The sequence below is a fragment of the Nanorana parkeri genome, unplaced genomic scaffold, assembly GCF_000935625.1.
Source record: "Nanorana parkeri isolate BGI_ZX_2015 unplaced genomic scaffold, ASM93562v1 scaffold100, whole genome shotgun sequence".
NCBI lineage: Eukaryota > Metazoa > Chordata > Amphibia > Anura > Dicroglossidae > Nanorana > Nanorana parkeri.
The window spans coordinates 372,240-384,743 of NW_017306368.1; the positions used below are offsets into that span (position 1 = coordinate 372,240).

The 12,504-nt window shown below is 39.9% G+C and overlaps 1 protein-coding gene across 1 annotated transcript in view; it reads left to right on the forward strand.

Moving 5' to 3' along the window:
* The window catches only part of BIRC6 (baculoviral IAP repeat containing 6), a 258,916-nt gene that overhangs the window by 148,953 nt on the left and 97,459 nt on the right, over positions 1-12,504 (forward strand). Inside the window, exons 60-62 of the mRNA XM_018552891.1 lie at positions 7,866-7,997; positions 11,258-11,425; positions 12,005-12,178. Of these exons, the coding sequence (XP_018408393.1) occupies positions 7,866-7,997; positions 11,258-11,425; positions 12,005-12,178 (474 nt within the window). The remainder of the gene's footprint in view (positions 1-7,865; positions 7,998-11,257; positions 11,426-12,004; positions 12,179-12,504) is intronic.

Here is a 12,504-nt window from a genome sequence, read left to right on the forward strand (position 1 = left end):
AAACCCTCCTTCTTTGACTCCTTCCCCCCCCCCCCCCATCTATTGGAAAAGATCTTAGGCATTGTATGGTTAGGGTTTCAGCATGTTATGCCTTTTAGTGTTCAAGGAGCATTTCTACACTGTCCCTTACTGATATTAAAGCAGGCACAGTTATTATCAGTGTATTTGTCAGTTGGCACCCTTACTAACTTAATAACCCACCAAGGTATTTTTTTAATGAGCCAATAAAGTATTTTTTAAGGGGTCTAAACTGATTTTAGATGCTATAAAAATGCTTTTTTTTTAGACTTTAGTTCATTAAAGCCATTAGTATATGAGCATAGTGGTAAATCCGTACAATTTGGAGATTAGCACTTAAAAAAGACCTATCATTACCTCTATGACGGATGACATGGTGCCTTGAATGATAAGGAAAGCACAAAACCTGAGACACGGAAAGTAAGCTTTCTATATAAAATAATGACCCTGACTTTTAGTAAGGCTTATGAGCCTGGCAACGTAGTCAAGATCACTGCCTTGGAGACCTCTCCCTCTCTGCACCTGGACTTCAATAGCTGTGCTAATAAAGCCAAGGACTGAGATGCAGTGCAAAAAAGAGAAGGGTGTATACGAGCAGTACAATATACAAAATAATGCATAAGGCTTCTGGCACACTTTCATGCTACCCAGCAAAAACACTAATCTGTTTCAACTTCTCAGTTTAGAAACCGAGGTTTTGTTGCATACATTGGCAAATTAATGTGGATGTCAGACTTGCCTATCAAGGCATCTCTGTTAAGTGTGGTCCTAAACTCTTAAATTGAAGTTACCAACTATTGGGTATATATTACAGTGCACAAACAGAAAGCAGGCTTCCCTGGAGGCAGCCCTTTCCTCCATAAGTTTCTACATAGACAGTCTGGAACAATCGCAGTACTGGGCATTCTTTCTAATTTAGTCCCCTGCTTAAGTTGAGGTAGTGGTAATGGAAGCACCATGAAGAGTCCTGAGCCCCACTTGAGTGTACTGGATCTGTTCCCCCTTTAGAGGGAATTTGTTAAACAGTGGTCTATTCCCACTGTGGATCCAGTGGTGACCCACTTTAAAAGGAAAACTATTAGACAGATCAAAGGTGTGCTTACCCTTTAAGGATTCTCTTGACCAGCTACTAGAATATTGTGCTGTCTGAATTCATTGGTTTTGCCCTCTGTTATGTATTGGCAGTGACCTTAATCTGTCAAACTGTGGCAGATTGGGTCAGATCCCTCCATAGAGCATTTGACCTGCTTAGTCTTTAAGGGACATCATCTCTTCACCCCTTCTTTGGATAACCAGGTTAGTGATGTCAGAGCATACCACTGACTCAGTTTAGGAGGGCTAGGGAGAGGTTGGCTAATCCCAACCTTCACCTGCTATTGTAATCGGTGCCTGTGGTTCTTTAGAGCCTATTGGATCCTTATAATTAGCACTCTCAGAGAGCCAACACAGAAAATAAATAAAATAATTTTTTCAAAACAATTTTGCCAACAAAAGTCCCCACCCCCAGCACACCAAAAAAACAGCGTATGTACTCCTTTTTTAAAGTAATGATAAAGATGTCCAAACAGGCTGATGGTAAAAATGTAAAAATTGTTCTGGCCCATAGGGGTATACAGGTTCGAGAACTGAAGTATTTTAGCTGAGAAAATCGCTGACAGTGGCTTTAAATTACATGGAGAGTGTTTGCAATCTATCTCAGCTGATGTGAAGGGTTCTTTATTGTCCATTATACAAAAACGGGGAATTGTCTTTCATGTCCAAAAATATCTACTGATCAGTAGATTTCTTTTAAAAAGTGCAGGGTGTACTTCTAATTGCACAAAACATAAGCTGTATTATTTATTACATATAGCATTGTACAATGTTGATACGAGATTTTATCAACATTTCTTTAAGTATCAGAAAGGAATCATCTCTGTTGGAGTAATGTTTTTTTCCCTTTATCTGGATCAACTGCATATTTTAAGATTTTTTATTTTTTTTTGGTGGTTAAATATTCATAGTCTGTTTTAATCATTTTTTTTTCTTTATTTTTTTGCTCCCAAAAGGAAGTAAGGATGTGGATGCCTTGGATAACATAGTTTGATTCTTATATATTTTTGACACAATTCTTTCTTCAACAGAAACCACTTTTTGCGCAACGTGCATATTATAAATTCCTTGCAAGATTGTTAGATTAGTGTTTCTAAATTACAGTTATTTGCTGCTGTCAAATAGTTTGTATTTGTCCGTTTAGTAAAGCTAAACTTTTGTTAGAAATAGTAATAGCACTTATTTCATACAGTATGTGTTTCTATCAAAAGGTGAAACATGCACTTTTGACACCCACAAATATCTAGAGTTGGGAAACAGCTCCTGTACCTTGCAGTACATAATTATAATGCTAAGTATTAGATGCGCAGAGATTTAAAGGGTGTAAGCATGACTTAAAATTCATGGGATATGGGGGAAAAAGCCATAATTTCTGTCAGGGACTGCAATGGTTCCACAATCTGTGTTTAGTCTATGAACATAGAAAATTAAGTGCCATTGTGAGTACAAATTATACATTTGAATCACCTAACTCTGCAAAGCTTCGTGGATTTAATATGTGCCGTTTTAAATGGTTTCCACATGAGATGCAAAATTTGCTCTCATCAGAAAAGAGGACTTTGGACCACTGAGCAACAGACCAGGTCTGTTTTTCTTTAGCCCAGGTAAGACGCTTCTGACGTTGTTTGTTGTTCAGGAGTGGCTTGACAAGAGGAATACGACATTTGAAGCCCATGTCCAGGATCCGTCTGTGTGTGGTGGCTCTTGATGCACTGACTCCAGCCTCAGTCCACTCCTTGTGAAAGTCCCCAACACTTTTGAATGGCCTTTTCCTGACAATCCTCTCCAGGCTGCGGTCATCCCTGCTGCTTGTGCACCTTTTTCTTCCACACTTTTCCCTTCCACATAACTTTCTATTAATGTGCTTTGATACAGCACTTTGGGAACATCCAACTTCTTTTGCAATTACCTTTTGAGGCTTTCCCTCCTTATGGAGGGTGTCAATGATGGTTTTCTGCACAACTGTCCGGTCAGCAGTCTTTCCCATGATTGTGATTCCTACTGAACCAGACTGAGAGACCATTTAAAGGCTCAGGAACCCTTTGCAGGTGTTATGGCTTAATTAGCTGATTAGAGTGGGACACTTTGAGCCTAGAATATTGCACCTTTTCACAATATTCTAATTTTCTGAGATTGTGGATTTGGGGTTTTCATGAGCTGTAAGCCATAATCATCACAATTATGACAAATCACGGCTTGAACTATCTTGCTTTGCATGTAATGAGTCTATCTCATATATTAGTTTCACCTTTTAAGTTGCATTAGTGAAATAAATAAACTTTTGCACGATATTCTAATTATTTGAGTTTCACGTGTGTGTGTTCGTGCATTGCCAACCTTTTTGGCATGTTAACCATAACAATTCATAGGTTGCATTTTTGACTGCCCTGAAGTACACAAGAAAGACAGAATAAGCCATTTACTTTATATGCCTGCACTAACTTTGTGGATTAAAGATCCTATTTTGGCTAATCTTTAGCCTGCTACCGGTAGTAAAAATAAAATGTCATATATCAACTAACCCAGTTATCTGCTGCAGAGTCAGAAGTGTGCATCTCTCACAAGCCTGTGATTGGTGCCAGCCTGTTTGAGTAGGCTTTCCTATGTCCGATGATGGGACACATGTTTTTGCATTTGATCAGTGTGTTTATACTTTTTTTTTTTTAAAGAGACCCAAAACCCTGAGCTTTTTTTCTCCTTATACACCGACACAATGAACATTCTCTAAAGCCACATTGTTTTAAAATAAAGTCTTACTATTTTAATTCCTTTAGAAAGTCTGTTGTGCTTGCTCCTTTTGCTCTTCTCTCCACTCACACTTCCTGCCACTTGGTAAGAGCCGTGCACATTAATTCTGGTCACGTGCACATCTTTGTTTGCCTACAACTGCCATGAGGCAGAGGGTATTCATCTCTTACTGCACACAGCTGCCTCCTTTCCCCTCCCCCTTCGACACTTTTTCAGCACCCCTGTCCACGCTTCTAGCAAGGAGGCTTTTGAGAGACACCACTGGTCTCTGGCGAGGCTTTAAACCTTTACAATTGCTATAAGCGCAATCACAAGCAAGTGCAAGCAATAGCTGTTGCTGTGGTGGCTTTTGATATTTTTTCTTCATGAGCCGCTTATATATCTAGCGGTCAATAGCAAACAAATGCTTTATTTAAACTCATCTGTGCCAGAGTTCCGCCCACAGTTCGTCCCTCTCTGACATGTTTCATCTAATCACAGGCTTGGCCGTAGAGATGATCTCTGACTAAGCCCGTGATTCGGTGAAACTCGTCAAAGGGGCAGTTGGGAGTGATGAGTTTGTCTAAAACGTTTGTTTGTCAGTGACGTTACCTGGTGAGTGACCGGCTTCCTTTGTGTTTGACACTGATAACTGGGAGCAGGAATGTGCTCGGCCTGTGAGCACCCCCATGGGCCTCTGTTTAGCCGTGAGGGAGCTGTGTGTCTTTACTTCCAAAGGATTCTACAGAGCTGCTGAAGGTAAAGTAAAGGTGGCCATACATTGTACGATTTTCGTTCAGAAATCGTACATGGACGGTCTTTCGAACGAAAATTGGACCGTTGATGGTACATCACCAAGTTTAGTTTTTTATATTGTGATCAGAATATTTCAATAAAATTTTTCTTGGAAAATTGAGGAATCAGTGAGGTTTTTGTTCGTCAAATAATAGCAATAAAACATCACATGTGCAAAAGGAAATTATTTTCGTCGCTCATCAAAAGTTTTTTGGCTAGTATGGCTAACAAACGATTACTGAAATCGACATTTGACTATGCTAGATCGGGGTATAGTGTATGGCCACCTTAAAGCTTGTTCACACCGTAGGGCACAGAAAATGCATGTTGACACATGGTAAAGCGCGCTGACCTTTAACCACTTCAAGACCAGGTGTTTAGACCCCCTTCCTGGCCAGGCCATTTTTCAGTATTCAGCGCTGCGATACTTTGACTGACGTTTATTCCGTCATGCAACGCTGTACTGAGATTAATTTTATACCATTTTTTGGGGACAGATAGAGCTTTCTTTTGGGGGTATTTAATATGGCGCTGCATTTTACTTTGCATTGAACCATGTTTTAAATGTTCATGTACAGCTCACATCAAGAGATAAACAAAGCAAAAATGTATTATTGGCACGTTGTGTTGATGTACTTGAGTTTTTGTGCGTTACATAAAAATGCATCGTTTGCATTTTGCCCTAACGAACACCAAGGCACTTGCATGATGTGAACAGGGCAGAACAGCTGCCATTTGTGTAACATTGGTGGTTTTAAATGGATTTTTAAACTGCAACCTTTAAACAAAAAATGCAGCACAGAAACGTTTTTGTTTTTATGCCCTACGCTGTATGAGCTGGTGCAATAATCCCTAGGAGTTAAAACTCCCAACTCATGAGGGATTACCGTTCAGAACGTTGCGTTGAAGAGTGGAGGAGTTTGAGTGAGATTTGACCCTATGTATTTCCTCGCAAAAGCAATGACAGATAAGGGTTATAAAGAAAGCTAATTAAATAATTTTTGTGAGATTACCATGAAGTGCCTGACCTCTGTCAGCTACACAGGCGTTGGGGCATAGCTGCAGGGTTTGCAGGCTTCTGCTGCAAGTATTTATTAAAGTGCCAATACTGAGTATTTGGGTGAGTACTCTCCCTCTGACAGGCAGTACCGAGGGAGCATGCAGCCGGCTTCCTTTCCAATCAGGAAGCTGGGCAGTGGGTTATGACCCACCTCCCGGCTTCCTGATTGGTCAGGAAGCCAGGCTGCCTAGGAACAAATGAAGCCGGCTACCTAGCCAACCAGGAAGCTTGGAGGCGGGTCATGATGTGCCTTCTGGCTTCCCGATTGGCTAGTAAGCCAGATTCACTTGTTGCTGTGCAGCCTGGCTTCCTGACCAATCAAGCAGCCGGATTGCACCTCATGACTTGGCGCCCGGCTTCCTGATTGGTCAGGATCCAGGCAGCTTCGGGAAGTGAAGCCTGTGTTCTTTCGCTAGAACACCAGCTTCACAGGCAATCAGGAAGCCCGGGCGACAGGTCATAAACCGCTGCCTGACTTCCTGATAATCGGGGCAGACGTACTCTGTATTGGGGAGTATCAATATATCCGTACTCGATATTGAAAAAATAGTATCCGTGCATCCCTAGTATTTAAACCCAAAATATTGTTTTTTGATGCTTCAATACACATACACCTTGTAATTGCAATAGCGTTAGTAATAGAATTACCTTTTAATTAAATCCCTGGTGCTTCCTTTCTCAGGGTGATGGCATGCACCTTTTCCCTTACCCAAAAGCTGTCGTGTTGTCACCCTGCCTGCACACCTATTGAGATAACCCAAGGATGAAAGTTTGAAACAAAGTGACACACTCCCTGCTTACTGTCTAGATTTTATGACAAGACACCTGGGCTTTATAGGGTGTTAGTCGCTGCTTCTCTGTGGTGTACATAACTGCCATAGAGCCTGTTAAATCTGGATGAGAAAGAGTGAGCCCTCGTTCACACCTGAACGTTTTGTAGCGCGTTCTACGCTCGACGAACGCTCAAAAATATAAATCCCATTGTATTCAATGGTCTCGTTCCCACCTTGGCGTATATCCGCCCGTCCCTAACGCGCTACAAAACGGCCCACGCCTGAAAAGGTACATGTACTACTTTGGGCCGTTTTGTTGCACGTTTCCATTGGGATACAGCCAAGTAGCCTTCGGAAACGCGCGACAGACGCGCATATGCAATACGCCTAGGTGTGAACGAGACCTTATTGTACTGCCTGTTTCCTGTGCATAGTAAATCCTACCTAGGACTCAAAAACTGCAGGTAGCAGTGTGCTGTAATGCTTGCTCTCCTTGTGAATACAGTGTTTTTCAGTGAGTAGAACTGGCTTGTAGGGCTGCAACAACTAATCGACATAATCGATTATAATCGATTATTGAAAAAGTTGTCAACTTTTTCAATAATCGATTAATCGGCTTCCGAATGGCTTGCTGTGTTCCTTATTTGTATTAGGTGATGTGTGCTCTATTATCCACTTGTATAGGATAAGCAAGAGGAGCTCAGAACAGTGTCTGTGCAGTGTGATCTGGACTGCAAACGCATGTAACACACAGCATTTGGTATACAGTCTACTTTTAACATTTTGGTTAAACGGTGTGTAAACGGTATACATAGGGATGGCTGCTCAAAGTCAATTACTGTTGAGAAAGCTGCATAGAATGCAGGGGAAGGGCAGTAAAACATATTGTTGCAGACCAGCCTTCTGCTTTAGGGTATTTTGTAGTGTAACGCTTGTAATACTAGGGCAATGCCTGGCCTGCATCTGTTTTTTTTTTTTTCTAGTATTGGGTTTACCTCTGCTCTAAACTGTTAAGATATTAGCCCTCCATAGGGTGTGTACTGTTTTTGGGGAACTCCGCAACTCATATACCGTACTTGCATCTTGAAGAACAACAATTAAGTAACATCCATTGTTGTATGTGGGCCTATGTATGTAAGTGGCAAATATACTGCAAAACTACTAATACTACCACAAAAATACTTTGCTAATTCCAAACTGTATATAGAAGCACGTTCTTCAGAAAATTACAAACAAAAATTATTATATATGGCTGATCTTTAATTATGTGTTTTGTTACAACTCAAAGTACTGCATATTCCGTTTAGGAAATGGAGGAATTACCTTAACTAGTTTGTTTGAAAGCTGTATGATTAGGAATGTCACTAATTGGGGAAACCTCACACTTTTTTGTTTTGTAGATACACCTAGTATTACTGCAAAGTTAATAAGTGAACAAAAGGATGACAAAGAGAAGAGAAACCATGAGGAGAAAGAGAAGGTGAAAGCAGAGAATGGATTCCAGGATAATTACAGTGTGGTTGTTGCATCAGGTAAATGTGGAACACTTTTTAACTTTTACTGTTTACATAGTTTACCCTTTACTGTTTAGGCAATGAGTATGTTTTCTTTCTGCCAAGCTTGTAAAATGTATGATAGTTGCTATTGCTTGTTTGCATCTCTTTATTTTCCCAACTGTAAAGTGCATGTAGCTGGCAGTGTGTGTGTAAAATCTACTGATATCTTTTCAGTCCAGGTGTTCCTAAAATTCTCCTTTAAAATAATGACATGAGACCATTCATTTTGCGTTATTGACAGTTGCTGTTTACTCTGCATCCATAGGTTCTGTTCAGTATAGGTTTATGTCTTTGTGTTCAGTGCATAGATCGTGGCTCTGTGTTGCATACTGGAGATCTACAGTCATGTGGCAATGTTGACTTTTTAACATATTTGAAGGGGCAAACATTAGATCTTTTATTTTAACAGTGCCTACAGTTAAAGGTAATATATTTAAACAAATGACATGTATTCATTCTAAATTCATTTGTCATGTATAACCCTCTAATGTCCACCATTTCAAAACCATGATTTCAAAACATTTCCGAATTATTTGACATCAATCATTCAACTGTAAGAAAAATTAATCTACAAGTAGCATAGATTTCAGACAACTGCCGATTTTGTCCAGGCCCGGCTGGCCTAGCAATTTCAGCCCAAGAGTAGACTGATGCTAAAAGAAGTTCCTGTGCTTTGAACTGATGAATAAAAAGATAGTTGTTTAGCCAGAGTAACAGTAGATTTGTTTGGCAGCATTTTAGAAGACGTACCCCAGACTGACTGTGAAGCATTTTATGGTTTGCATTGGTTACAGTACTTGGGCCTTCTCCTGGATGTCTTTTTGCCCCAGGAGAAATTGCAAATTCAGATTTGACCACATCAATCCCAAAATGAGACAACCTCTGCACTCAGGGCAATGGACTTTCCATCCAGAGGTGTTGTCTGTGTGTGGTAACAGCAGATGTGTATTTTTAGGGCATACACAGCTTTGTTTCCAGGATATGAGACAATTGTCTGCACTGTATTTTCTTTTTCAACACCCTCATTCTAATCATTCATGGATTCATACAATTCTACAAAGGGTTACTCATATTGCTTCCCTTGTTAGTTCCCCCTTAAAACTTTGAGATACAATTTTAAAATTGTTGGTGCCACAGAAACCACTTTCATTTAACCTGTTTGGTAAATACGTTCGATGTTGCTATTCCGTAAGGTAGCCTTCCTTGTGGCCAACACTTCAGCCAAGTGGTTTGTCAGCATTGTCCTGTATGGAGCTCCATTTGATCTTGCATAAAGACTAGGTTGTTTTGAGTCCCAAGATCCTAAAGTGGTTTCTACTTTTCACCTTAAGGATATTGTGTTTCATTTTCTGTGTTTGGCATTAGTTCACCACAAGGAGATGTGATGAGGGCCATCACGGTTTACCTTTCTGGCACCACTACTTCTAGGTAGACCGATTACCATTTTGACAGTAAATACATAGGTTCTAGAACCAAATTTTCTAATCCTTTTTAAAACACTTTTATGGTAGTAACTGAGATATAGTAGCATGTCATTGATAGAAGATGCAAAAAAAAAAAAATCCTGTACTTGTATCACAAAACCAGATATTTTTCTGGCACTGGAGTAAAAGGCCTGATCTGCATATGTTCTTAGAACATTGTGTTGTTTAAATTGCTTTATTACTTTACAAAATGTTGATAGGACACCAATATTGTACCGGTTGATGTACCGGCTAAGCAGGGCAAGGTTAATTGAGTGCTTGTGAAAGAAAATCATTTATCACTTTAGTTCAGGCTATTTATTCTTTTGTAGTAAGCTGGCATATTTCCTTTACTAACTTGGCTGGCTGTTTCCTTGCACACACAATTGCTTCCAATGAGTCAGTCAAACATTCTATAGAAGTTGTGGCAAAAGTTCCCTTGTTAATTTTGCATTCAGTTCTAAGAATGGCAGCAAGAATGTTTTCCCTTTTTATTTTGTTGAATTGCATATATGACATCACATTTTCTGCATTATGAAGTCAGTCCACCCAAGTTTAATATTAAGGTTTTTAGTAGATGCTGGAGAGGTTGAATCGCCAACCAATTTCTCTCTGCACTTGGTTTCTAAGATTTGCATACCAGGTAAAGCAATTACCGATGTGACCCTCTTTCCCTACTGGATTTTTTATTGGGAGCAGCTCTGTAATAGCCAGAGATGTGAGGTTACAGGGTGGGCAGGCACAGAGCCACAACTTTGGTGAAATCAGATCATTGTCCATGTAATACGCAGGAGATATTAGTCAGCCAACTTTAACTACCTCCTGGCCGGCCGTTGTGTATACATGGCCGGCCGGGAGCTTCTTGGATGTAACTGGGCACGCTCGAGCGGGAAATGTCCGCTATTTGAAAATAGGCAGCGATGCCCGTTAATATAGAGCCGGCGGATCGCTTGTATGAGGTCCTGTGACGATTAATAGGAAAAAGTTACACATAAAAAGATGCGTCAGGTGCGCATACCTGCGAAAATGACGATTGCGCCTATTACACCGCACATGTTACATATCGCCGTGAACGTCGGAATGAGAGCAATAGTTCTAGGGCCATCAATCACTGATAACACTAAACTGATGAGCTGTAAAAGCTTTTAAAGCGTCGCCTATGGCCAATTTTGGGTATGCTAGTTTTTTGCGATTTCGCGAGTGCACGCAATTTTTAAACTTGACATGTTTGGTGTCTATTTACCCGACTTGACCCCGTCTTTTATATTTTACCAAAAAAGTGGGTAATATTAGTTGTTTTATAACATAATGTCAAAAAATTCTTTTTCCAACATTTTCAGTAATTTCTCCTGAATATAGTAAAAAATTTAAAGCCCAGTGGTGATTAAATACCACCAAAAGAAAGCTCTATCTGTCCCCAAAAAAGGTATAAAATTAATTTCAGTACAGCGTTGCATGACGGGATAAATGTCAAAGTACCGCAGCGCTGAACACTGAAAAATGGCCTGGACAGGAAGTGGGTCTAAACACCTGGTCTTCAAGCGGTTAATGTGTATATCATAATTTGGGTTGACTGGTTGGTTGGTTGTTTATTTTTATCTTGGTAAAATATATTGGTTGCTCTTAGCAGACAATTGACTTTTAGGTTTCTTCCTTCTACATTTTAATCATTTTTTATGAAGATTTGTTGCACAGTTGAAGGAAAATAATTGCTTTTCGGTAGCCACCGACGTCTGTCATAAGTGGGCATTCATTTTGCATCTTTCTTGTAAGGTTTGAAGTCTCAATCAAAACGGGCAGTGTCCTCTACGCCACCACGTCCACCATCTAGAAGAGGAAGAGTAATGGCTGATAAAGTAGGAGGAACCTCATCAGGTGTGGATTCTTCAAGCAAGACCATTAGCATTCCTGTTTTCCACCTTTACCATAAGTTGCTTCCAGGTAGTTAATGTTCTTTATTGTAATAATGCTTTTTGTCCAATAAAAACAGTCATATTACAACTACAAACGAACAGAGATGCCATCGTTGTGCATTCAGATTTTCAACTAAGTTTGTTCAAAAGCAGTTTTTGATTACGTTAATAAGTCTTTTGCTTCTAAGCCATTATATTTTTGGGTTCTGTTTTTATATATGTGTTTTCTAGGCAGAGACTAGTTTAGGGACAGTTGGGGGGCGTGGCTTCGGCTGGCGCGGGGAGGGGGCGGGCAATGCCTCACCCAAAATATGAGGTACCGCACGTCACTGCTGTACATCTGTATGAATGAAAAAAAAGCTTATAATATACATGTATGGTACATTTTGATTGTTTTTTACAACAATATAGTACCATGTTTCCCTATGAAAGCTGCACTTTCTCGATACTGCAGATTCTTCAGCAAGCAGGTGGGAAAACGTACCTAGAGCGCAAAGATATAAAGGGACCCTGAAAGCATGGTCTGAACTGAAGTTGAAAATGTTTTTTGTTTTTTTTAACCTCACTGTGGCTTCTGTTTGAACTTTCAATTTTGCTTTTTTTTCAGGTCAGCCTTTGCCACCTGAAATGACCCTTGCACAGCTACTTACTCTTTTATATGATAGAAAACTTCCTCAGGGTTTTCGTTCAGTGGACCTAACAGTTAAGCTTGGTTCCAAAGTTATCTCTGATCCAAGTCTATCAAAAACTGATTCTTTCAAGCGTCTTCACACAGAAAAGGGTAAGGTTTAAATTTGTTGCTTGTCCTATAAGCAGTGTCTTTATAGAAATAATCTCTCTTCAGATTGGAATAGGTGATACATTTATCTAAACGCAAATAAATTAAGTGCTTATGCTCCTTTTTAACCAAAAGCCAACAATCTATTGTCTCAACACTGTCAATGAAAGTGGGAAAACCCTATGTATGTAAGCTAGTGTGGACAGACAGTGAGTTTGTAGAGTTTAAAAAAGAACTATTAAAATTCACTATAGAGATGAATTAGTATGGCATGTCGACAAAACAATTTGCAGTGGGGGGGGGGGGGCATTTGTTTTTTAAACAGAAAA